At 39.8% G+C, this 27,739-nt stretch overlaps 1 protein-coding gene and 1 pseudogene across 4 annotated transcripts in view; both read left to right on the top strand.

Annotated features, from left to right (window-relative positions):
• Slc9b1 (solute carrier family 9 member B1) overlaps positions 1-27,466 on the top strand; it is a 40,828-nt gene extending 13,362 nt beyond the window's left edge. For all 4 annotated transcript variants that reach the window (XM_087897547.1, XM_087897550.1, XM_087897548.1 and 1 more), the window contains exons 7-15: positions 1,397-1,567; positions 2,611-2,753; positions 3,871-3,998; positions 8,078-8,253; positions 15,549-15,655; positions 16,901-17,050; positions 18,459-18,567; positions 19,535-19,671; positions 27,065-27,466. In XM_087897547.1, the coding sequence (XP_087753673.1) occupies positions 1,397-1,567; positions 2,611-2,753; positions 3,871-3,998; positions 8,078-8,253; positions 15,549-15,655; positions 16,901-17,050; positions 18,459-18,567; positions 19,535-19,671; positions 27,065-27,280 (1,337 nt within the window). In that variant the 3' untranslated portion in view covers positions 27,281-27,466. The remainder of the gene's footprint in view (positions 1-1,396; positions 1,568-2,610; positions 2,754-3,870; positions 3,999-8,077; positions 8,254-15,548; positions 15,656-16,900; positions 17,051-18,458; positions 18,568-19,534; positions 19,672-27,064) is intronic.
• Positions 9,606-14,298, top strand: LOC125414584 (small ribosomal subunit protein eS1 pseudogene; annotated as a pseudogene).
• Positions 27,467-27,739: the final 273 nt, after the last annotated feature.

Raw genomic sequence — 27,739 nt, 5'->3', positions numbered from 1 at the left:
GGGCTAACTTACAGTTTCAGAGGTTTAGTTCATTATCATCATGGTGGGACATAGAGGTGTACAGGCAGATATGGTGCTAGAGAAGGAGCTGAGAGTACTACATCTTGATCCACAAGCAGGAGAAGGAGATCCACATACCAGGCATAGCTTGAACATATGAGACCTCAAAGTTCACCCCCAATGTGACATACTTGTGTATGTTGTGACATACAACAAGGTCAAACTTCCTAACAGTGCCACTCCCTATGGGTCAAGCATTCAAACACATCAGTTATTGGGGGCCATTCCTATTCAAACCACCATACCATGGAAGTGCTAGTGTTGGGATTAGATGTGAGCCACAGTATGCAGCTTTTCCTTGGATGCTAAAGATGAGGGTTAGGTTATCAGAGTTGTGTGGTAAATGCTCTTACCTGCTGAGCCATCTTATTGGCTCAGTATCACCTTTGTTTACTCGCCCTGTCCACCATGCTTCCTACACACAAGGTGCCTGGTACCTATTCCCACAATGTCCAGGTTCATTTTCCCTCAGGTTTTTCCCCCTCTAATACTTGTAAAAATATTACCTGAGTAATTTTTAGTACTCACTGTTTAAAAATTTGCTCTGCCATTGTGATCATGAATTAAGTTGAGATTTGTATCACAGTCAGTCAGGCCTGTATTCCTCCTGGAAAAACTGTTTTCAAACTCAAGAAAGCCTCATCATTGTCATGACATTTTTTCATAATGTGGCATCACGTTGTGGGCCATAGTGCTAGCTAGCTAATAGGGGTAGAGGCAAGAGGACACTTGGAAGCCAGGCTAGGTGACAAAACCAGACCCTACCTTAAAACAAGAAAGAAAAGAAAAATACTAAGATATTAGAAGAAACCTTTGTGCTTTACAGAATCCCGGGATATCAATGGTAGAGTACTTGTCTCGCATATGGAGACCCTAGGCTGAATTCCCAGTGGTACAAAGGAAAACAATTCACAGAGCTTGAAATTTCTTTGTTTTAGTGTCTCTATCTATGTGTGTGTGCATGTATGTGTGTATATGTGTGTGTAATGAGAAGACAGGGTGCCATGGCACATGTATTGAGTCAGGGAACAGTCTTGTGGGACAGGTTCTAATTGTCCCCTTCAGTCAATCCAGGGACTGACCTCAGAGTATTGAATTTTACGGCAAGCACTTTTACCTTGCCCCCTTAAAATGCTTTAAAAAAAATAATTTGCTTAAGACTTGTCCTATAAACTGATAGGGACACTGAAATGTATCTTACTAACTAACTATAACATAAGAAATGTTAATCTACACTGTGTATAGCTATATAAGTCTGCATACTAATATATTTGATAAAATTCATTTTGGTCACATGTATTTATATCTATATAGATGTAAATTTTTTATATTTCAGGAGTTACGCTCATTGTATTATGGATTCTACTCTGGTCCCTTATGGGTCAAGACGTTCTCCCTGGTGGCAATTTATTTGGTCTTATAGTTATTTTTTACAGTGCCTTTCTTGGGGGGAAAGTTTTAGAAGTCATCAGAATACCTGTAGTGCCCCCCCTTCCACCTCTTATTGGTAAGTATATAATCAGCTGTAGTCTTTGCTGACTGTTTGTAAATTTTGAACATTTTCTACTTGGACTAGATATATTGTTTTATTTTATAATGTGTATATAGCCTCTCGTTATATGCATTTACTCTGTGTGTTTATGTAACTTTTTCATATAGGTTTATTCTCTACACACAGATTTTTTTATAGTCTATTTTTGAAAATAATTTGAAAGTCCTCTATATGATTTGTGTTGTTTTATTATTTAGTAAGTTTTAAGCTTAGTTTAAAATGCATTCTAGAAGAAAGAAAACTTTGAAAAGGCTGAAGTTTTGTACATGTCATGTAGCTAGTGTGTTGCACATGTTATGACGATTATGATGAATGGGGCACTAATATCCTCTGATAGCTGAATACGCCGTGTGGACATCTGCATTGTGTCTACCCATCTGCCACTCCTGTTTTCTGTATTGTCTCTTTATCCTTTTGTTCTGTGACTCTCCAGGCGGACAGCCAAATTAGTGGGAAAATTTTTTGTGAGGTCAGATGTCTTCTAAGTAACCAATACATCTAAATAGTCAAAGTGCCATCTGCAGAGATTATCTCAGTATCATTTTACATGCATGATACCCTTGTATCAAGACCTCTCTTAATACTCACTGAGTCTTTACCCCCTCCTCCACAACTTCGTCTTGGGCTGTTCCTTCTTCTCCATGAATAATGGTATGTCCTTCTTACTGATATCTGTAGCCTGTTTTGTCACGAATTCACCAAGACCAACACATAAAAACTACAAGATTCTTATATTACTTTATGAAGGCTTTCCATAGCCCCTGACTCTGCCAAAGAGGAGACTCCTCCCAACAACTGGCTTCTGCCTATTGTCTGCCCTTGCATCCTTGCTGCCTTATGTCCCAGCATCACTGAATTGTTTACTGTGCTTCACATTCCTGTACCCATCCCACTTCCTCTGCTTTGATGCAACCTACCCCTGTGGGTCTCTCTTGGAAACATTAACTTAATCAGATATACTTTATTTTCTACTTTCTTTTTCTCCGCTCCCCTCTTAGGGATGTTACTGGCTGGTTTCACCATCAGGAATGTCCCGATTCTATATGAGCTTGTCCATATTCCTACCACATGGTCTTCAATTTTAAGAAATACTGCCCTTACTATTATCCTAATACGAGCTGGACTTGGACTGGACCCACAAGTAAGTTTCCTATTCAATTTTGAGTAAAATTCTTTTACATATTAGAAAATAACAGAAATAAAAAGAAATAGAATTTTTGTTATAGCTATTCTAAGTAGAGTCTGCATGTAAACCTAAGGTAATAATCAAAGACTTGACCAAAATACTGGTTTCATAATTTCTATTTCAAGTCATAATTATTTATATGAAGAGAAAAATCACTATGATATAAGATCTCTATTAGTGATGAAACTCAGTAACATGCTTGGAAATAGATGCACCTTAGGCAGTACCACTATTCATTGAGAAACTTTTCCGTGGGGACTATTTGCTTGCAGTTAAGAAAGGACAAGGTAATCCTATAAGAGCTTCCTTGTCTCTCTGTTTTAAAAGAGAGATTAAATTTCCATAATTTGTCTTATCACTAACTAGAAATACTTTCCAGATTAACTTTGCATTATTGGAAAAGCTGCCTTAAAATATTTTTTGAAACAGTATAACCTGGAGATGAAAAATCCAGAACCAAGTGTGGAAAGCATGTATAGATTTAATGAAATTGGTACCAAGAGAGTAAATAATTATCACTTTTGACATCATTGAAACATTAACAACATAGGAAAGTATTTCTTTTTCAAACAAATAGATTAATTTTTTACTGTGACATGTTAGTATTTTTTATTATTACTATTAAATTAAATAGTTTACCACTAGGGCTGGAGAGATGACTCAGAGGTTAAGAGCATTGTCTACTCTTTCAAAGGTCCTGAGTTCAATTCCCAGCAACCACATGGTGGCTCACAACCATCTGTAATGGAGTCTGGTGCCCTCTTCTGGCCTGCAGGCATACACACAGACAGAATATTGTATACATAATAAATAAATAAATATTAAAAATAATAGTTTACCACTAACAGATGGGGGGAATCCAATGGGGTAATATCACTGTAGTGTGCAGTGGGAATATTAAAGAAGGTGGAACTAGTCAGGGAGAAGTCAGTCTTGGAAGTCTCTGTAAGAGCACATTAGCAAGTGTGAAGTTGCCAGCCTTCAGAGAAATGCTGTGTTACAATGTTCGCTTACTCGATTATTTTCTTGTTGGCCTTTGTAAATTTGTCTAATGCAACCTTTTCTATTCCAGGCTTTGAAGCATCTGAAGGCCGTTTGTTTAAGGTTGTCATTTGGTCCGTGTCTCATAGAAGCGTGTTCAGCTGCTCTTTTCTCCCACTTCCTTATGGAGTTTCCTTGGCAATGGGGGTTCCTATTAGGGTAATATTTTTCTCCCTTCCCTCGTATCATGAAATTACACAGTTAAGTGTGTTTTGTTGACGCTTTGGATACTCAGAATATTGTATAGCCAAGTTCTCCATTAAAATCATTTTACCAGGGGTGGGCTAGGATTCTTGCAAATCAATTGATCGAAGGTAGAGTCATGTTCCACTTCTACCAAAGTCAGCTGGGCATGGTGGCACACTCCTGGAATCCCACTAGGGAGGCTGAGGCAGCTTCATAGTTAGGTGAAGACCAGTCAGAGGTTCATAGCAAGATCCAAACTCTGAGAAAGATTTTGCTGTCAGTTTCACAAACAGTAATGTTCCTCAGTGTTTAGTGACACATAGTCCAGTCCCTCAGCTTATCCCCTCTTCTGTTGTGTGCCTGTGACTCTTAGTATGTCAAATGACTGCTTTTTCATACAGTATTGTATTGTGTAATTATGAGAGATTTTATTAATGGACAAATAAATAAAAGTACTTCTGTTTTCAAATTAATAAAAACACAAAACTTATTCTCTTCATGTAGGGCCACATTTCTCTTCTCTGTTATCTATTCTCTCATGTCAAAATTCCTCAAGACTGGAGTTACTGTCTGTAGCTCCTGACTTTTCATTAACTCTTGCTCTACGAATGTCCTATCTGGAAAAAAAAAAAAAAAAGCTTTCCCATTGCATCCTCACTGCCAAATAGAGTGGATTTCAACCTTTGAGTGAAATACCCCAGTGCTTATGTACATCCATCCGTACCCACATGCTCACATCCATCTCTGCTGGAAATGAAACCCACTGGCTCAAGTATATGAGGCAAATGTTCAGTCACCAGGCTACACCCAGTCTGACTTTTCTCTCATATCCATGTAAAATGCCTTCTGATTACACCTTTGGTCTGGAAGATCACATGGCATCACAGCCTCTGCACTGACACTGCTTACTTGCATGCAACATTTTCTGGAGACTGGAAGTGGTCCTCTGCCTTGAGCTTCTAGTTCTTTGATGACCACTGGCACTGAGCATTGTTTTATACACTGGAACTATTCATATAGCTTCTTCAGTAAAATGCCAGTTCAAATCTTTTGACAGTTTTAAAAATTAAGTTCCTTGATTTCTTACTGAATTTTAAATTATGTATAATCTTTTCTACGTAAGTGGATCTTCTGTCTCCATGTATCTGGGCCTTACATACAAGCCATACCCACATGAGAAGAAGGTATCTGATCCTCTGGAACTAGAAGTACAGATGATTGTGAGCTGCCATGTTGGTTCTAGGAATCAAACCCAGAGCCTCTGGAAAAGCAGCCAGTACTCTTAACCACTGAGCCATTTCTCCAGCTCCCTACATTTATATTCTAGATCAAGTCTTTCATCTAGTATATACATTATGAACCTTTCTTCCTAATATGTGACTTGCCTTCTAATTCCATTATTAATTAGTTGAATAATTAGTGACTAAAACGGTAGGTGTTAATTTCTTAAAGTTCTGAAGGTTAGAAGGCCAAGAAGAAAATGTTGGCAGTTTTGATTTCTCTTGAGGCCTCTACCTGACTTCCAGATTATCACCTCCTTCCTGAATCTTTGCATGACCTAGTGTCTCTTCATAGGCATTTTTGGGATCTCTTTCTGTTCTTAAGAGACACTGGTCCTCATTGATTTGGCTCCACCCTTATGACCACATTTAACTTTGAATAGGTTTTCAAAAGCTTTGTCTCTGAATCCAAGCTTCATTGATGGTTAATTTCACATGCAAATTTAGGAGGATGGAGAAAGAGTTCAGTTCATAAGAGTTCCTAACTTGCAAACTTTCCTTCTTGTTTTGCCCTAACAGATATCTTTTCCTTCTAGCATTTAAATAAAGGAATTATGTAGGACCAGTATTAGATCTTTTTTTTTATTCTCATTCTTCTGTAATGTCTAATGATTTCAAATTCTATCTATAAGCTATTGACTTTCAAATACATAATTCAAGTTTAATTCCTTTAAGCACAGGAGGCACATAACGGTTTCTCCAAGTGATACTGTCAGATTAAAAGAAGAGGGTCCTAGCTTCTGAGTCAGATGGGGCATGCCTAGTTCTCGAGCACAAGAAATGCCCAGCTAAAATAGTTACCTCACAGTTCTTGTTTTGGTGGGGAACAGATGTACCATTCACTTTGTTAGGACTGCTCAACAATATCGTACGTCATCTATTGTCGCTATGACCACAGCAAATCTCTTTAGTCTGTTCTTCCTTTCTGGCTGGATTTTGTGTCTTGACCTGGGTCTTTCCAATCTCTCCATTAGTTTTTAAGGTATCTTAGAGGAGATTTAAAATTTGATTTCAGTTCTCTGTTTCTTTTATTTGGTCTGTTTGCATAGCATCACAGATTTTTGCCAGCTTCAGCAAAACGCCTGCTGATTATTTTTTAAATCTCTCATAGAAGTTTCATGTTACAAGCTTTTAGGCTTAGACAGGTGCATTTGCTACTGTGAGTCAGTTTTCATCGTGTGCCATGAGATAGGAGTCGCAATGCCTTTGCTTTGTTTTCCTCTAAGGCTGCCTAGTTGTTCCTGCACCGGTTGCTGTGCTGTTATCCATATTATGTCACTGTGACAGCTTTGCTGAGAAATAACCTGTGCCTGTGAGGGGGCTTTACTTCCCAGTGTGTGTTTTATTGCTTTGATCTAGATGGCTGGTCTTACTACATTTTCTTGATTACTTACCTTTATGGTGAATCTTGAAATATGGTTATTTTAGTCTTCTAGATTTATTATTTTGCAGGGTTGGATTATTTGTTCTGAGTTCTTTATATTTTCATACTCATTCTAGATCAGTTTGACAATTATTATAAGCAAAAATAGCTTCTTGGGTTTAATATGTTTGAATTGACTCTATAGATAGTTTGAAATTAGTTAACTTACACAGTGTTGAGTCTATGACTGTGACTTAACCTATATATTTAATTAAGTCTTTCTTTCTTTCTTTCTTTCTTTCTTTCTTTTTTGTTTTTTGTTTTTTTGAGACAGTGTTTCTCTGTAGCTTTGGAGCCTGTCCTAGAATTCACTCTGTAGACCAGGCTGGCCTCAAACTCAGAGTGCTACCTCCCGAGTGCTGAGATCAAAGGCATGCACCACCACTGCCCAACTGAGTCTTACTTAATTTTTCAATCAATGTTTTATAGTTTTCAGATGTTTATTATAGATATTTTACATTCTTTTAAAGTTGATTCCTAAGTATTTTTATGTTTTTAAAACTCCTGTAAAGTTTTTTATTTTAACTTCTAGCCACTTGTTGCTATTCTACAGAAAATGAAATATATATATGTATATATATATACATATATGCATAATTTGTGCATGTAAAATGGATTTTGTTTGTTTAAAGATGTGCGTGTGTAAAAAGGCATTTACCCATAGAAAATATACAAATGGCCAACAAACATCTGAAAATTTTGTCATCTATAAGTATTAAAAATGGAAGTAAAAAATATATCATTGTGCATACATTAAGCTAACCAGTATATGTGTGTGATATTGACAAGGATGTGGAGAGTCTGGGTCTGTTGTGTTCTGCCAGTGGGATTATGAAATGGTGCAGCTGCTATGGAAAAGTGTAGAGTATCTTCTATGTGTGGTTAGGGTGCCTGTAAAAGTGTAGAGCATCTACTATGTGCGGTTAGGGTGCCTGTAAAAGTGTAGAGTATCTACTATGTGCGGTTAGGGTGCCTGTAAAAGTGTAGAGTATCTTCTGCAACAGTGCTGAACCATCAGGCTTGTGTTTTCTTTCTGAAATCCTCATCTGTCTCTGGCTAGAATACTCCTGGTTTCTTCCCCATTGAGGATTCTCCTGTTGTCTGCTACGTGCCTTATGAATTTTCTTTTTGTATTGATGTATTCATTTTAAATGATGTACAGATAGAGGGGAGACCTGCATTTGTGCTCAGTCCAGTTTCTTAAGACACATCTCTATGAACTTTTGTTCAGCGCTAAACGACATGCACAGTGCGTTATCACTCAAATGTGGAACGATGCCACATGAAAACTGACAGCAAAACATTAATTGCTTAAAAGAATGGGTGGGTTTTCACACTCTGCCTTTCAGCTTTGTTCTAGGCGCCGTCTCTCCTGCTGTTGTCGTTCCCTCCATGCTGTTGTTGCAGGAAAATGGATATGGTGTTGATAAAGGCATTCCCACCTTGCTAGTGGCTGCTAGCAGTATGGATGACATTGCGGCCATTACTGGATTCAACACATTCCTGAGCATAGTCTTTTCCTCGGGTAAATAAAAAAGTGTTTCACTTACATCCTTTTCCGTAGTTCTGTAAGCTGGGTTTCTGGCATTCCCCTATATTTATTAACCAAGACTTTAATATCTCTTTATTCTACATAGGAAGCTCATCTTGATCAGGTAAGATGCTTCAATGGATTTAAAATTTAATTATAAAATTTAAAAATAAAATGAATTCTCCAATGCCTCTAAATAGTACTTAACAAAGTGACTTCATTTTAATACTGAACTTCTTCAATTAATTTGATTATCTGCATTCTTGCCATTTATCTGGTTTTGGTGGTTTGGCATTTTGTCAGTATATAGTGTTACTAATACGTTGACTAAGTGTTTTTGAAATATACATTTCTTGCCATCCTAACAACAGGTTGCTTGATATTAAATCAGTTCAAACATACAAAGTTGGGACAACAATTTAAGACAAAATCTTTTTACACCAGTTCAGATTTGCAAGGTGACGTTTGGTCTTGGCAGCACTACAGACACTCTGAAAGTAGGAGCTGGCCTCACAAAGAGCCCTGGCCTCAGTGACGTAGGAACAGCCTCCTGTCACTGGAGTCCATGCTGTCCTTGGCACTAGGAGAGCCCATGCTATACCACTGCTGACAAGAAGCAGAGCCAGCCACCAGGGGAACCTGGATATAGTAAGTGTTGGAGCCACACAGTCAAGGAGAGTGTGGCCAACTGTGTCAAGTTCAAAAAGAGTACGCTGGAATTGACAGTTGATTATAGGCCCTGGAGAGGCAGTATGCTCAAAGCTTTCCTGAGGAGACAGATGGGAACCCAGCTGGCACCTAGCATTCAGCTTTGCCAGTACACGAGGCTGAAGTGATATGCAGAGGAGGTCAGCATCTTCCCCACTGTCTCTGGATGAATGAAATGGCGGATGAATCTTTGTATGAACCGAATGCTCCATTTTCCAATGGTTTGGTCAGCAGACATTAACAATTTTATTTTTTGTAAAAGACAGTCAGGGAAGCTCATGATGGTTGCCCGCAAATGCAGTTGATAGATACCATGAAGCCAGTCTATCACAGCGGAAGCCCTCCCACCCCAGCTTCTGCTTCCTACAGTGTACCACTGTCTGAGGTCACCACATGCTGCTCATCTCAGACTATCAGAAGCTCCTTCCTGACATTCCCAGAGGGCACTCTACAACTTGAAGAGGCATAGTAATGTCTGTGCCTGTGGTCACGATGTTGGAACATCACGTTACTCTAGACAAGACCTGGCAAAAGGGTGACCACTCAGCCTTCTTGGAGTTTGGGAAACTAACAAAACATGGGGTCAGGTGGAGAAAGCTCTGGGTCTCCAGCTCCACAGCTGCTGCCCGGTGAGTGAAATGACCTGCAGTGAGAGGCTGGGAAGGTCCATAGTGGCCAAAGTGAAAAAGCCAGAAGGCACCATTCTAACACTGGACGTGCTCACTGTGAAGGTACGTGAGCACAGCAGCTGCCCTCCTGAAGACGCGTCGTCTATGGAGTTGTTGGGAAATGACGAAGATGACACAGCCACAGAAGAATTGGGTAGAAAACACAGCAGGAAAATCAGATCTCAAAAGTGCCACTTGGAATTCGTAGTTTTTTTCAAAAAAATTTTCGAAAGCATTTCCACAGTTAGTGATGATCTGGTTATCTACAGTATTTAAAATTCAGTTGTCTCCATCCGGGAAGCACTGAGGTGGTTTTCAAGGTGATGTGAATAAGAGCTGCGTGTGGTAGTATGTCTGCGTCAGCATTTTAGGACCAAAAGGGATCACATGAACCCAGGAGTTCAAGGCCAGCCAGACTCTGTTTCTTCTTTAAAACTCAGAAAATATATTTAAAAATATAAAAGATAAAAATTAAAATCTGTAATAGTTATTCCCTCTGGGTAAGAATATTTTCTCAGTCTTATTATATAAATCTTTTCCCCTCTCTTTCTCTCTGTCTCTCAATATTCTGTGTAATTCTGTGTTGCATGTTCGTGTGTGTGTGTGTGTGTGTGTGTGTGTGTGTGTGTGTTGTGTGGCTATGTGCACACACGTGCATGTGGAGGTCAGAGATTGACATTGAATGTTTCCTTCAATCGTTCTCCAGGTTATTTGTTGAGACGGGATTTCTCCCTGTGCCTAGAGCTTGGCTATGCTGGCTGGCCTTTGACAGGATCTCTCAGTGTGTCTGGAACTCAACAGTGTGGCTAGGCTGGCAGGCCATCCACAAGATATCTCTGTGATTGGAGCGCAACGGTTTGACTAGGCTGACTGTGTCCACCTTCCCATTGCTATGATTATAGATGCCCAGTTCCTTACAAGGGCACAGAGGATCCAATTAGTTTCTCAGGCTTGCCATCTAGCATTTTGCTAACAGGGCCATCTCTCTAGTCTGCTCCCAAAGTTCTTATAAAAGTCACTGAACCCTGACCATACTGTCAGCAGGAGTATCATGAGCTCAAAGCATATGAATAAAATTATTTATCAGAGGTATGACCAGAAGGACATCAAACTAATTCTCAATAAGAAAGTATTGTACCCTTGAGAGGGAGTGTTTCATTTCATATAGCAATTAAGAGAAGTTATCTGGCCTTGTCTCTAGGCCATTTGTGTGGAGTTAATATTTTAGTAGAGTTCAGGAGGGCAGCTCACTATGTCAATTAAATAAGGCCACTTGTCTTTGAAACTGGCCATTAGGAGTGAGGTGCCATTAACAGTCTCTAATTGTTTATGGCATCACAGTTGCTTATATGTGCCACATGTGTGTAGTCCCCTCAGAGCCCAGACACTGGGTCTGGAACTGAAGTCACAGGCAGTTGTGAGCTGTCCACTTTGAACACTAAGGACAGCCTTCCACCTCTGGAAGAGCAGTGTGTCCCAGCCATTGGGCTATAATGAGAAATCCAGCCTCTCATCTTTCCACCTTGAGTCCTGGGATTAAACTCAGATGGTCACGTTTGCATGTGTATATTTATGTTTTGTGTGCATGTATGTTTGTGCACAATGTGTGTTCATTGCTCACGGAGGCCAGAATCCGGTGTTGGATCATCTGAACTAGAGTTACAGATGGTTGTGAGCCTCCGTGTGGGTGCTGGCAACTGAACCCAGATCCTCTGCAAGAGAAGCAAGTACTTACGTACTGAACCATCTTTCCATCACTGTTGACAGCCACAATTTTTGCCTTTCATCTCTACACATAATCTAAATTAGTTTGCTGTTAACTTTTATTATCACAAACACTGCATAGCCCTGGCTAGCTTTGTACTTACTGCAATTCTCCTGTCTCAGGTTCCCCAGTGCTAGGATAAAACTGTGAACCACCACTCCTGGATTCTTAATGGAGAAAGGAAAGTTTCTTCTGCAAACAGTGATGGAGAAACTAGGTGTCCATATTCAAAAGAATAAAATTCAGGAAAAGCTTTATGACCCTGAACTTGGCAATACTTTCTTTGATGTAATGCTAACAATCACAAGCTATAAAAGCAAATATTGGTAAAATACGAATATCAAACTTAAAGACATATGTGCCACACCAACCGGGTGGAAACACGGCACTTAGACATTGGAGAATGCTGTCACAGGAAGGTTGATCATGTGAAGATTATGTGGAAGAAGGAAATGCCTCAGGCTAAAGTGAATGAAGCCCTTTGCTGCAGTCTGAAAGTTATGTGTCTCCAGAATTCAGATTCTGGAACCTAATGCCCAGTGAGATGTCTGAGCTTTGGCCTAGAGGGCATGATGAGGGTTAGGGCAGTCCTCATGGATGCTGTTTCGGCTCCTGTGGAAGGCATGACTGGAGCTCTCCCAGCACAGGAGACCACAGCGAAGGTGGCTGTGAGGAAAAGACCTTTGCCACCAGAGCTGTTGGTGCCTTGATACTGACTTCTTTCTTGCTCTCCAGAATTGAGAGCGGTAGATTTAGGGTGTTTACAGACGACTAATGCTAAAAGAGCAGAAATCAGACCTGAAAGGAGATACACACATGACTAACAAGCATCTGAAAATTGTCCAACATATGGAATATGCAGAATACAAATCAAAACTAGAATATCGCAGTTCTTTTTAGAAGTGTCCATACCCACACACATTTGGGTTCTCCTTTAGAAGACCACACCCATGCTCTTGGGTGTGGCTTCCTTTCCTCTGGGTGCCCTCTTTCTCTTAACTCTTGTGCTTAAGGCTTAAACTAAGCTCAACCATGCTTCATAAAAAGAACAAATTGTCAAATTGCACATGCATTAAGATCACTAGTATGTGGTTCTTCACTGGCCCTCAACATTCTATATAAATGTTAGGGTTCTCTTTTCAATTTCTAACAAACTATCCATTAGAAATTTTGATAGGAATCACATAGAATAAAGAGGTTTCTTCAGCTAGCATGGTCGCATAAACATCATAACTATATTGAATCTTCTAATCATGCACAAATATATTTTCTACTTATATGTCTATAACTTGCCTTGGCAATGTTTTCAATTTTCAGTACAAGCCTTTTACCTCCTTAATCACATTTATTCTTTGTTTCTTTTCATGCTATGTAAAATGAGTCCCCACAATTTTCTTTCCTAAGTTTTTGTTAACGTGTGAAGCAGCTGCTGCCTGCCTTCGCATTGATTTCGCAGCACTCAAATTTACTAGTCTTGATGATGAGTTCTGACAGGTTGTGGGTTGGGGGGGTAAATGTTAGGGTTCTCTGTGTGTCATTGTGTTGAGGGGGAGGCGTGTGGAAAAGCATGCCAGGGTGTGCACCGCTTTGCACTCCAGGATTAAATCCAGCCTGATCATGATGTATAATCCAATCAATGTGCTGTTGAATTCAGTTTATTTGTATTGTATTGAAGATTTTTGCATAGTTATCAGAAATATTGGTTTGTAGTTATCTTTTTTAAAGTTAACTTTTTTATTGATTCTTGGGGAGTTTCACGTCATACACTCCAATTCTGCTCATCTCCTGGGTCCACCCTTCATCCTCCCCTCACCTTTGCAGCACCCCCCCCAAAAGAAAACACAGCAGAGCAAGCAATCAAACAAGCAAAAGCATGAAAAGAACAAAGCATAAAGAAAAAAAGACTCGGTAAGTTCTTGTACGAGTTCTATTTCCGCCCTTTTGACTCCCTGAGCAGCAAGAACAAGCGGCTGACGAAAGGCGGCAAGAAGGGAGCCAAGAAGAAAGTGGTTGGTCCATTTTCAAAGAAAGATTGGTATGATGTGAAAGCCCCAGCCATGTTCAATATTAGAAACATTGGAAAGACACTAGTCGCGAGGACTCAAGGAACGAAAATTGCCTCTGATGGCCTCAAGGGTCATGTGTTTGAAGTGAGCCTTGCTGATCTCCAGAACGATGAAGTTGCATTTAGAAAATTCAAGCTAATCACTGAGGATATTCAGGGCAAAAACTAACTGACTAACTTCCATGGCATGGATCTTACCCGGGACAAAATATGTTCCATGGTCAAAAAGTGACAGACCACGATTGAAGCTCATGTTGACGTCAAGACAACCGATGGTTATTTTCTCCGTCTCTTCTGTGTTGTTTTCACAATAAATAAATAAATAAATAAACAAATAAATAAATAAATATCAGATCCGCAAGACCTCATATGCACAGCACCAGCAGGTCCACCAGATTTGGAAGAAGATGATGGAGATCATGACCCGAGAAGTGCAGACAAATGACTTGAAGGAGGTGGTTAATAAACTGATTCCAGACAGCATTGGGAACGACATAGAAAAGGCTTGCCAGTCCATTTATCCTCTTCATGATGTCTTCGTTAGAAAAGGAAAAATGCTGAAGAAAGCCAAGTTTGAATCGGGAAAACTCATGGAGCTCTATGGTGAAGGTGGTAGTTCTGGAAAAACTACTGGTGATGAGACAGGTGCTAAGGTTGAAAGAGCTGGTGGATATGAACCCCCAGTCCAAGAATCTGTGTGAAATCCAGATTTTTAATAGTGACAAAGTCTTATTTGTGATGATGCAAAAAAAAGAAAAAAAGACTCTTTGCCTTCTTTCCCGTCTTTTCAACACCTCTCCATTCGTCCTGGTGGCATTGGTGTGTCACATAGCACACCCTTTTGTCCTTTCAGCTTTACTAGTAAATACTCATTGCTGTGAGTCACTGGTCTGGTTCAAGGCCTCTGGTGTCTGATACACCCTGGATAGAGTAGGTTTGGCTTTGGCATCAAGGTCCTAAGGGCCTTATAAAATGAATTTGGAGGTTCTTCTCCTCTTCAGCGTATATTTTCTAAAAATTTGCAAGGTACTGGTGTTATTCCTTTGTATGCTTGGCACAATTTCAAGAGCTCTCTGGTCCAGGAGCCTATCTCTGACCTCTCCTTTGTTCTTGACAGTACTTGGGTATCAGGTTAGAAGCAGGTGAGATAAACACCAATGTTTAAGGACTTCTCCAAACTGTCCCTGTCTTCTCTCTTCCTTTTCATGGAGAAGTAGTGAGTGGGATACCTCCGCCCACCCCCGCAGCCCCGTGTCAGCTTGGGGATGGGCTGCTGGTAGTGCAGTGCACTCTAGCTGTTTCTACTTGTTTCCTGACTTTCCCCTTGTGTGGATTGCCACATCTTCTTAATTGGCATATGGAGTTCCATGAAGGCTCTTAGGCTATTGTTATTGTTCAGTTGTCTGTGGGGGTTCAGGCATCTTAATTAATAACACTTCATTCTTTTGAGTGGAAAATATATCTAACACTTACATGTTTTTAGCTAATTCAATGCTTAATGTAAAGCTAAACAATTTTTTAAATTGAGGATTAAGAGTTTTTGTCTACTTTTTAAAATATACAATGACTTAATATAAAGTATTTATTCATATTAAAACATATTGAAAACCTAATTGACTTATCTATACCTAGGATTAACTGTGGCATACAAATGTTTTATGTGGTTGTTATTGGTAAGTTGTCCTTTCAACATTTAAGTGACTTGTTTAGCTTGCACACGATATATCAAATTGTCAGCATGGCCTAAGCAGCCCATTCCAATGCTCCTATCACTTGCTCTCCAGTTTTTTCCCTTACTTGGTCTGATAGGTTAAGTGTAAGGAGAGCACATGATTTCTTGGTTTTCTGACCCATTTCTACAATGGATATTTCTAGTTGTGTGTTTATATTAATTTAATAGATATAGATGTTTAACTTCTGATAGCTCTGAATACTTTTTCACACACGCCACTATTAAAGGTCCAGTTTTGTAATTTGTTGAAATGAAATGTACTCGTAAACCACATAGGTCTTATTCTCTAATGTATAGCGTCCATGAAAATATTTCTCAGTGAAAAGTTTCTTTTATTTTGTGCCCTTACAGGTAGTATAATTAGCAATGTCCTATCGTCCATGAAGAATGTATTTATTGGTGTGCTGGTAGGAATTGTTATGGGATTTTTTATTCAGTATTTTCCAAGTGAAGATCAGGTAAATTAAAAATAAATATCTGGTTTGTAGAGCTTTAGTATGTTAATCAGCCTCCTACCACTGTACTGAACCGCCTGGGATACTCTTACTCTGTGTAACAAAGGTTTAGTTAGCCCACAGTTGTGGAGGCTGCGATCTGCTATTGACCTGCCTCCTTACCCTGGCAGTGTACCACTGCCGGAAGGGGTAGCAGAGCAAAGCCAGCTATGTCATGAACCCTGGGACAAAGGAAAAGGAGGAAGGGACTATAACTTAACGACTTGCTTAGAAGCATGCTTCCCTCATTTCCAGAGATCCACCATGTCCCTTACCACCACCCAGTATCAAACTTGTACTATAAGGACTTTGGGAGACAGTCCACATCCAAGCTACAGCATGGGTGTAGCATAAAACTCTCAGAGACAATTTTAGACTGAACTGTGAAACATAAAATTCCCCAAAAGTTGCCTCTGTTGCCTACAGCATGCTTAAAACTGAGCCTAATAGTGGTTGATTCCAAGTAGTCTTAGTTAATGTCACTGTGTCTTAATCTGGTAAATTAAAATACTGAGAACCACGTACGTGACCCCCCCCCCTTCCTTCCACTCCACCCCCATTTCCACTAAACCAGCTGTGGATGCTTGACAATTTTCTTAATCCTTTTCCCCAAAACTTTCTCCTGAACATTTTTGAAACAGAGATAAGTTCCACTTTATCTGCCCATATTTTCTGCTTTAAATTTGCCTCATTCACTTTGACAAGGGTTTTAGGCCTGGTTGTTGTTGTTGTTGGTAGTGGTGGTGGTGTTGCTGGTGCTGCCGCTGCTGCTGCTGGTGGCAATTTTGAGGCAAAGTCTCACTATGTAGCTGAGGCTGGTTTTGAACTCAATGGTTGCCTTTGTCCAGCCTCAATTTGTAATTTGGTTTCTTGCATCAAAGTTATCAAATCTTTTAAATAAATAAATCTTCAAAACATTTATTTTTAACAACTGATGTTAGAGGAACTGTCTCCCTCCCCTTTCAGGAGGAGTCTGGTAAGCACTTTACTGTTAGCAGCGCTATATGAAGAGTGAAAGCCTCTCTCATATTTGATGAATTTCACTTGGTTCTGAATCTACCAAAAGTTTTGATGCAAAATCAAATCAACATTTTGGAGACTATTTAATACAAATTTTACAAATATTGTAGCAAAGGCTAAAAAAAAAAGATAGATAATGCCTCATCTTGTATGTTTAATGTAAAACAACTTCTAAATGTGTATTTCTAGGTGAATCTTACACAGAGGCGAGCCTTCCTTGTTCTGAGTATATGTATTTCTGCTGTCTTAGGCTGTCACCACTTTGGCTTACATGGATCTGGAGGGCTGGTCACACTAGTTTTGTCGTTCATGGCAGCAAAAAAATGGGCTAAAGAGAAAGTGAGTATCACTAATTTTTTTTAAAGATAAAATAGCTGAATTTTGAAATATATAATGGGCATTTAGAAAACTGCCTCCATGTAGTTGGAAGATGTTCCACCTCCCCCAGGAAGCACATGGAGTAAGTTATTAGTACTAAAGAAAACCACATTGACCCATAGTAAAATGCCGTTAGAAGCTGTGTTCTTATGTCAGGATTTTCTCCGAGAATTGTATGATTTGATTATATGCCTCTTATTTACTGTTTTTTAAATGCTTGGTTCCATAATTTAATCCATGAAAACGTGTTCTAAAATTTAGAATATCTTTGTTCCAATAAAAATTTTGTTTTATTTTGTTTATATTATTATTATTTTACATTTATATATGGGGAGGGGCATGGAGGTCAGAGGAAAGCTTATTGAAGTAAGTTGCTTTTTCCACTGTGTGGGTCCTGGTACTCAAACTCAAATTGTCAAATTTTGTGTCAGGCACCTTTATCCACTGAGACATTTTACCTGCCCAATTTACACTTTTTTAACTGTTGGCAAAAAAATGTACCAAAAAAGAATATGTTTATAAAAATTAAAACATACTAAATGCAGAAGATTCCTGTATTCCTTACTCTCCCTAAATAGTCTGCTTATTCTCCAAAATTAATCATTTTGAAAAATACTTTATTTATATATATGTATATATATATTCTCTTTTTAAAATAAAAATATTACTAACATGAACAGATTTTTTTCATGTAGCCTTTTCATATATACAAGTATCCTGTAAGAATGGATTCATAGAAGTGGGATTTCTGGTTTTAAAAATAGTCTTTATTTTGACAATACTGCTAAATTATCACTTGGAAAGATTTTTCAGTGCGTATACTCCACCAACACAACAGGAGACTTACTGAAAACAACTCTGAAGTTGTCAATATGAGGCTTAGGACGCAGACCTCACAAACCACCAGAGTATTTTCTTCCTGCTTGTTTACGAGCCATCTGAATTCATGTCATGGACTGGGTTCCGAAACTGTCATTAGGCAGGCTTCCCCACTCCCTTCTGACGGACCGGCGTGAGCTGTGTATGGTCTTGTCTCACATGCTGTGTTTCTAGCCCTACTTCTGAATATTACGAAGACTCCCAAACTTTTTTCCTTTTTTGGAACACAATAGTGAGATGATATTGTTTACTGTATAGCGTTGTGTATTTCCTTAACCAAATTCTGTTTGGATAAATGACATTCAATTATCATAAGTTAAGTTTTAACTTTTTCCCTAAAAATAAAGTATCATAAGTTAATTAAATTTTAAAAAGGCTTTACATTTTTGAAATGCAGTCAAACGTATGTGCACATGAACCAAAAAGTCTAAAATTCTGAAGTGCAGTTACGTTTGCCATAAGGACTGAAATGCATTTCTCTGTCCTATAGGTTGGAATCCAAAAAATTGTCGCAAACACATGGAATGTTTTTCAGCCACTTCTCTTTGGCTTAGTTGGAACAGAAGTATCTGTTGAGTCTCTTGAATCGAAAACTATTGGTAAGAGCGCTAAGAGCACAGAAGATGTACAACACAGGTTTTTATTTTGTGTAGACCATATCTCCGAGTGTCCTTAAAGAGCTTTGAAATCACACTAACACATCTACTCTTTTCCTCTGCCTGTATACATTTCTTTGTTTTCAGTCAAAGACAACCCAAGTGATCCAAAGAAATAGATTACAGAAACATTAGATATCATTAGATGCTTCTATCTGCATCCCTGTAAACATGTCCCCAAAAAGGCAATTCACAGTTAAATGCATTCCATTCAAACTGTATTACATCAAATGAACTGAATGCCACGTCTTCATCCTTTTTTTCCATGGTGCTCTCACCGTTATATAATCCAGTACTGTAGAAGAACTTCCATAAAGGCAGGGGAGATGGCTTGGGTGGTAGATTGCTAGTCATGCAATCCTTAGGACTTATATTTGATCTCAGGCACCCATGTAAAAGCCAGTCTCAGCAGCATTGGGAGGTAGAGACATGAGGATCCCTGAAGCTTGTCAGTTTAGTCAGTAAGCTCCAGGGTCAGTCAGGGTCAGTCAGGGTGAGTCCAGAGAACTCAGGTTCAATTTCCAGCACCCACATGGGCAGCTAACAACTCTCTCTAATTCCAAGATCTGACACTCTGACATAGACATACATACAGGCAAAAATAACAATGCAAATGAAATAAAAATAAATTATTTTGTTTCATAAAAAGAATAAGGCATTGAGGAATACAGCAAGCATAAATCCCTCACCTGTTTAAGTGTGCATGCACACCCAACACACACCTATATGCATATACACACACAACAATTCATTTTTACTTTGTACTTTTTATAATTACTATTTTTACTTAAATAGATATAATGAAGCAACAGCCGCAAAATATTTTCAGAAATTTTAGAATTCATCTCTCTAGACAAAAATACCTTCCTCCCAAATGCTTTGTTTTTACATTGGTTTATATGTGTTGTAGGTATGTGTATTGCTACCTTGGGTTTGGCATTATCTACTCGAATTTTAGCCACTTTTATACTCATGTCTTTTGCTGAATTTCGTTTTAAGGAGAAAGTATTTATTGCTTTATCATGGATCCCCAAAGCTACAGTCCAGGTAAGAACATACTATGCCATTAATAATCATTTTAGTTTTGACAAGTTTTAAAAGCTCTAAATGAGGGGCTAGAGAGATGGCTCAGTGATTAAGAGCATTGGCCGCTTTTCCAGAGGACCTGGGTTCAATTCCCAGCACCCACATAGCAGCTCACGGTTGTCTGTAACTCCAGTCCCAGGGAATCTGACACCTTCACACAGAGTATATACAGGCAAAACACCAGTGCACATCAAATAAAGAAAGAAAAAAAACTCAAAAAATAAAAAGGAAGGCATTCTCCTCCCCCAAAAAAAGAAGTTCTAAATGAAAACTACAAATTGTATCTAATGTACTTTCCTTTTGCCATGTTATATTGATAATTACTTCTCAAACCCTAGAGCTGGGGAGGACGCTCCAGGGGAAGAGTGTTTGCTATCCAAGCATGGAACAGGAGTCTGGATCCCTACCGCCACACAGAACAGGCTTGGCTTCAGTGCCTGTAAACCTAGGGCTGGGTGGGGGAGGGCGGGGCAGACATGTGGGAGGCCTACTGAGGCTTGCCAGCCCCTGGTCCATTGGTAATGGAATAAGTAAGGCAGAGAGTGATGAAGAGGACAGTGACATCTGGCCTTCTCGAGTGCACAAACAGGCATGCATTCATGTATACATGTGCATACTCGTGCAACACACACACACACACACACACACACACAAAATGCAACATTTAAAAGATTTGCTTTTAAAGCAATTTACCTGAAATTTAGGAGAGTATTTTAGCAAATAATTTCTAAATTTTGTGAAAATTTTTTTTTCTGTTTCCCTAAAGTATGAAAATAAGCCCAGGCATGGTGACACACACCTTTTTCCAGCACCTAGGAGGCAGAGGCAGGCAGATCTCTGCGAGTTCATGGCCAGCCTGGTCTAGTAGAGAATTCTAAGACAGCCAGGGCTACATTGATAGACTCTGTCTCAAAAAAAAGTGTAAAATAAAATAACATTTCATAATATGGAAATATTTTTATTTGGCTGAATGCTGTAGAGGTAAATATTATATCATTAGAGATACCTTGGTTTTTATAACTGTGGCTTTCCTCACCCTGTCACTCCAACACAAATACATACATGTATTTTAATTAGGTATCTGTTTTTATGATATGTGACTATACAGGAAGGACACAGAGAGTATCTTTTGGGGGCATTTTGTTTGTTTCTTTTTTCATCTTTTCCCCTACTATTTGACAATACCCAGCAGGAGGAAAGTTGTCTTCATTAAAATTCCTATTGCTGTGATAAACACCATGACCAACAGCAGCTGAGGGAAGAAAGGGTTTGATGTACTTCAACACAGTTCATCATCAGGGGAAGTAAGCACAGGACCCCAAGGAAGGAACCTGGCAGCAGGAACTGAAGCAATAGTCATGGAGAACCTTGTTTTCCATAACTTGCTCAGTTGTTTCTTATACCATTCAAGACCATGGGCCGAAGGGTAGCACCTCCCACAGTGGGCTGGGCCCTCCCACATCAGCCATGAATAAAGGAAATGCTGTACAGACTTGTCTACAGGCATCTGATTGAGACATTTTCTCGACTGAGGTTCCTCTTCCCAGACAACTCTTCCTTTATAATAATTACCTCCTTCTAAAAGGTGTTGCTACTTACTGACAACTGCTAACATCGATGGCAGCATAAAAACGTTGCTTTCCCGGGATTTTTTTTCCTTCATTTTGTTGTTAAAAAATAAAAGCTTGTACATTTCTATGAAACAGAATTCTGTTTTAGGGTTAGAACCATAAGCCTTTAAGGTCAGATTGTTGCTTTTGAATACTGTGTTGCTTGCCTAGGCCTTTAGGGAGTTGTTTCTTTGTCTCTTGGCTCATTGAATTCCTCCTTTACATAAGGATCTATGAGCATGTCTACTAAATGGTGGTGCTGTGAGGTTGGCTGAACTAATCCCTGTAAAGCTCTCAGCACAGTTTCTGGTTTATAGTGGTGCTCCATGAACAATATTAGAGCTATTTTATCTTACCTTCAAGCCATATAATAACCTATCTTTTTTGGAGGGGGGATAGTAGATCTATAAAAAGAATGTCTGTCACCTCTCCTTACTTGTGTTTTGATTTATTATTTATCATTTCCTAAAACAGAGTGAAAACGAAGCAGGTATGAAGAAAGCGCTCACTACCCAAGCTGCTTTGCTCTGCTTCTTTGTCCCCTTTCCCTAGCATCCAAGCAAAGTTGTATTCTGTACAAACATCAAGAACTGAAAGACATACAAAAACTTTTTTTCTCAAACTCAAGATCTTGCATATGGTAGGCTAGTGCTCTCCCACTTAACTATACCACTAGCCAACATCTTTTATGCAAATAGAACCACGTGTCCCACATATGAGTTAGAACAAAAATTTTAAATTTAACATTTCTCCTCATTCTTTGCTTTTCTGAGGCTGCAATAGTGTCTGTGACCCCTGAGCATCATAGTCAGCTTCACCTATCATCTTGACACAAACTAGAGTCATCTAGGAAGAAGGAATCTCACTTAAGAGTTGCCTTGGCCAGATTGGCTTGTCTATGAGGCATTTTCTTAATTGTTAATTGATGTAGGACTGCCTAGCCCACTGTGGGTGGTACCATCCCTGGGCAGGTGGGCCTGGGCTGTATAAGAAAGGACATGAGCCAGAAAACAAGGCAATAAGCAGCACCTTTCCATGGATTCGGCATCAACTCCTCCAGGTTCCCACCATGGCTTCTCTCAATGATGGTCATGAACTGTAAGATGAGATGGTCTTTTTCTTCCCAAGTTGCTTCTGGTCTAGATGTTTGTTCCAGCAACAGGAAGAACATGATGGCAGGAGTTGATACCGGAAGTGTGAGATGTGGTAGCATTTGGAACTTTGGGTTAGAAAATCCATTGAGCACTTGGAAGACATGAATGCTGAAAGAAATTTAGACAGTGGAGGCCCAGACTGTAAAATTTCAAGGGAATTGTCAAAGACTCTGACGAAACTGTTCATATGCTGTATTGGAATTAAGCATTTGTGGAAGTGAAACTTTTTGTGCTTTATTGGGACAAAAGATGCTGGTCAGCTTAATGAGAGACTGTTATTATGAAGTGGAATTCTTGGAAGGAGCTCTTCAGAGTCAACATGTATACAGTGGTGCAGAATTGCATCTCAGGTTGGCAGCCAGCCTTAGTAAAGTTTATGAGTCTTCCAGTGATACTGGGTTTTATTGTTGTTTGTTTGTTTGGTTTTTGATTTTTCTATGTAGCATGAGGGCCAGCTTGTTGGGGTTTCCATCCCGCCCGGTACCCCAACAGCCGGCAAATCCCAAAGAGAAACTACATACAGGACTCCATAAGGTTATAAACTGATTGGCCCATTAGGTCAGGCTACTTATTAGTTCTTATAACTTATCTTAACCCATTATTCTGATCTATGTTAGCCACATGGGCTCAGTACCTTTCTCGGTGTGACAGCTTACATGTTGCCTCTTCGGTGGTCTGTACAGGAATGGTGAGAGAGCTTCTGCTTCCAGAATACTTCCAGTCTCTTTTCTCCACCCCTACTTCCTGTCTGGCTTTCCCGCCTATACTGCCTGCCTGGTCAATCAGCGTTTTATTAAAATATGATTGACAGAATACAGACAATTCTCCCACACCACTTCCCTCTTTTTTTTTTTTAAACAAAGGAAAATACCCATAGTCCATTTGTTGGGAATGTGGGCGTAGTATTTCAGGCTACTTCCTGCTGGTTGGGGGCGCTGATGATCTTATGGGAACCTAAAGAAAATTTAGAGTTATAATCAAGTCCTGACTGAAGTATCCTGTGAGTCTTGATCATCTCAGGCAGCAGTCTTGAATCTGTTCTGGATGTAGAACTCAGACATCTGGACCATCTGTTCCTGTTGGAGATTTCTCAGGTGGCCTCCCTTGATGGAACCTGATTTTTCTTAACTCAGAATGAATCCACAACTTCTCATTTTCTGTGGAAACAAAAGCAAAATCTCTTCTCCAAAGTAACAAACCTTTTGACTTCAGTTTTGAAGCCAAGGTATTTTCAAAATACCTATCTTGGGTTAGTTCAGCAGCATTTATAAACAAAAGTCTTTTAGCAGCTGTTGCTCCTTCCTCAGCATTCAAACAATTCAAAGAGAGCATAATAGCATACAGTATCAAGACTCTCTGTTTATTTTCCATCTTTATTTTAACCTCTATTTCTTTTATTTTTACTTTTACTTTTTGAGACAGGTTCTCTGTATATCTTTGTCCTGGAATAACTCTGTAGACCAGGCTGTCCTTGAACTCACAGAGATCTTTCTGTCTCTGCCTCCCCCAGTACTGGGCTCAAAGGTGTTTGCTACCACACCTTGAACTCACAGAGATCCACGTGTCTCTGCTTCCCCAGTGCTAGGATTAAAGGTGTGTGCTACCACACCCAACTACTCTCTTTCTTTTTACTTTAAGAACTTTAACTTTTATCCTGCATATATTTTTACACACTATAAACCATTTAGAGGTTTTCTTCCTCTTTGAATCTCTCTTTACTGTATATCTCTCTTTTTCTGACCACATGAGCCTTTAATTTACAAAGCAATACGAAAAGCCGTGGCTTTGATGGCTAGATCCAGTCCATTTCTTAGCTTTCCAGACTCATGGTAGAGGTACCACTGGAGCCTTTTACTGCCACAACTCTATGGCGTTTCAAGGTCCCTGCCAGCATGCAAGCTGGAGCATTCTGCTCACAGACCACACTCAGTCGGACTGCCTGCCTGAAAGAGTCAGAGTTTGCCCTGGCAGGACAGCCAGCCCTTTAAAACAGCGTAGCTTTTTTCCTGCTACGACTGATAACCGAAAAGCATGCATTCAGCTTTTCATCAATACTATTTAAGTATTTCGTGGCAGGACCTTTTAAAGGAGCTGCAAAGTTTTGCAGCTAAAGCTGAGTCAGGAAGTCTCTCTTAGATGAGAGCACTTGCTTGCCTCTAGCCAGCAGAGCAGACCCGAGAAATTGCTGCTACCAAGAAACCATGCTTTACTCTATTTTTTCCCAAACTTTCTCAGGCTTTCTGTGGATGCAGTTATCCACGTCTGGGCGCCATTTGTAACATGACGGGGGCCGGCTTATTGGTGTATCTGTCCCACCTGGTACTCCACAGCCGGCAAGTCCCAAAGAAAATCACGCACAAGACTCCATAAGATTATAAACAATTCTTCCACACCATTTCTAGACAGGGTTTCTCTGTAGCTTTTTGGAGTCTGTCCTGGAACTAGCTCTGTAGACCAGGCTGGCCTCAAACTCACAGAGATCTGCCTGCCTCTGTCTTCTGAGTGCTGGGATTAAAGGCGTGCGCCACCACTGCCTGGCTGTGAAACTGATTTTTGCACCATGAAAGATGCAGGATTGGAGAGGTCATGAAGAGAAAGTGAGGTGTGTGGCATCATGTGACAGGTTCTGCAACCCCCAAAGAGACCAGGAGAGACTATTAGTGAAGGTGTAGCCTTAGTTGCAGAAGAGACCCCAGGATGTTTGAGGTGCTGGGACTGGGGGACTGGGAGACATCAGCCAAGACAGTGGCAGTTGTGGGGTGGAGAGCTCTGGAGTGCAGTGAGCCTGAGCCTACTGGGCAAGCTGTGTGTACTGTAGAGGTGAGGCCACCTAAGCCCTTTAGATCCAAAAGATCAAGAGTGAGTCTATGGTGTTGGAACAGAACGTGGATTTATACCAATGGACTTTGGTTTTGCTTTGATCTCATTGTAACTGTAGCTTGGCTCTTACCTTTTAGAATAAACAAGTATATAACATTTTTAGGTTTGTTTTAATTTTATGTGTGTTGAGTGTTTTTGCATTTATGTATGTGCACCACATGCATGGCTGGTATCTGCAGAGACCGGAAGAGGGTGTTGAATCCTGTGGAATTGAAGTTGAGACACTAGACCTTGGAAGTGTTGAATTTTTTAAAAGGCTGTGGGAGGGGGCTGGAGAGATGGCTCAACAGTTAAGAGCATTGCCTGCTCTTCCAAAGGTCCTGAGTTCAATTCCCAACAACCACATGGTAGCTCACAACCATCTGTAATGGGGTCTGGTGCCCTCTTCTGGCCAGCAGGTATATACACAGACAGAATATTGTATACATAATAAACAAATAAATATTTAATAAATAAATAAATAAAAGGCTGTGGGAATTTTAAAATTATATTTTACTGTTGTCTTGGGGTTTCTGTCCTGCCTGGTTTCCATCCTCCTACCAGGTCCCACAGCCATTTAGCCCCAAAGAAATTACACAGATTAATGATAAACTGATTGGCCCATTAGCTCAGGCTTCTTATTAACTCTTATAACTTATATTTACCCATTATTCTTATCTATGTTAGTCACATGGCTCAGTACCTTTTTCAATGGGGCAATCACATCTTCCTTCTTCTGTAATTGGTACAGGACTAGGGAGGAATGGGCTTCCTCCTTCCAAGAATTCTCCTGTGCTCCTTGACCCGCCTCTACTTCCTGCCTGGCTGCTGGCCAATCAGTGTTTATTTAAAATATAATTGACAGAATACAGACAATAATGTTAATATGAGATGTTGGGGACAAACAAGAAGGAAACATTGTGGATTAAAGTGATGTGTTTGTGTGTAAAAACTGACAAAGTGCGAAATGTCAACCTCAGCTAACAACTGACAGGAACCAAGAATCCCCTGGGAAGTAGGCACTCCAGAATTGCCTTAACTGGATTGACTTGTGGCCATGTTTGTTGGGCAATTTCTTGATTGCTAACTGGTGTGGGAAGGCTTAACTGACCATGAGCAGTACTCTCTCTAGGCAGGTTGGCCAGTTACATAAGAAAGGTGGCTGACTGTGAGCCAGAAAGGACTTCAGCGAGCCAAGTTCTCCCTGGTCTCTAGTCCAGCTCCTGCTCCAGGCTCCTGACTGAGTTCCCGCCCTGACTTATATTTCTTCCATTTTGCCTTTACTTTACAGTTCCATAGTTAATGTGTATGTGCATTTAATTCCTGAAAATTTTAAGGCAATTTCTTGCCTAGATTTGTATATGTAAATAGTAAGGAAAAATAAAGACAATGATTTTTTTAAAAAATTACACACACACACACACACACACACACACACACATTGTGGCTACAGCCACAGTAGCTCATGCCTATAATTCTAATACTCAGGAGGTGTAGACATGGGCTGTACAGTGTGATCTTGTCTCAAAAACAAAAGAAAATAAGTAAATACATGATAAAAGCTAACTGGCTGGGGGTTGTGGCAGGGGCCAGGGGCATGGGCATCTTTCTAACTCAGTAGGAATTTAAAGAATGTATCTCCTCAGGGGGAAGGAAGAGCAGCATTTATGGTTATTATATGTTAACCCTGAGTAACATTTTTCTTTTGCCCTGTGTCCTCCCTAACTGCAGGCGGTCTTAGGTCCTCTGGCTCTAGAAACAGCGCGAAGAGTCGAGGCTCCCCACCTGGAAGCATACTCAAAAGATGTGATGACGGTAGCCTTCCTAGCCATCCTGATCACAGCTCCAAATGGAGCTCTCCTCATCGGCATACTGGGACCCAAAATACTTGATCATAGTGATGTGTCAGTCCCTTTAAAAGTAGATATATCAAATTTTGAACATTAAAAAGCTTGCCTTCGCCCACCTGCTTCATCTAATGAATAATCTCACTGACAGAAAAGAACATTACTGTGCAGAATTTTGAAGATCGTTCATGGAACCCTGGAGTCAGTAAATGCACAATTTCTATACAGGGTTTTCCTCTGATTTTTGCATCCAAAGTAAACTTAATAAAAATAGTATTAAATGCAATGTTTTTTAGTTTAATATTTGCATATTTCAAGAATAAAATTAGTCAGCAAATACTATAGGAAAATGCAAAGTAATCCTTAAGGCTGAATTTTATGTCATAGTGCAAAATAAGCATAATAAAAACTAAATGAACCTAAAGAGAGAGAAAAAAATGCTTTGAGTGCTGAGCTTGGCAAGATGAGACTAAATTTCAAATGAGAGGAGTGGAACTCCCATCACTTCAGCTGAAAAAATCAGTCAGAGGCCAGGCATGCTGGCACACACTTTAATTCC

The sequence above is a fragment of the Myodes glareolus genome, chromosome 17, assembly GCF_982192425.1.
Source record: "Myodes glareolus chromosome 17, mMyoGla1.1, whole genome shotgun sequence".
NCBI lineage: Eukaryota > Metazoa > Chordata > Mammalia > Rodentia > Cricetidae > Myodes > Myodes glareolus.
This window is presented reverse-complemented; position numbering and strand designations above follow the sequence as displayed.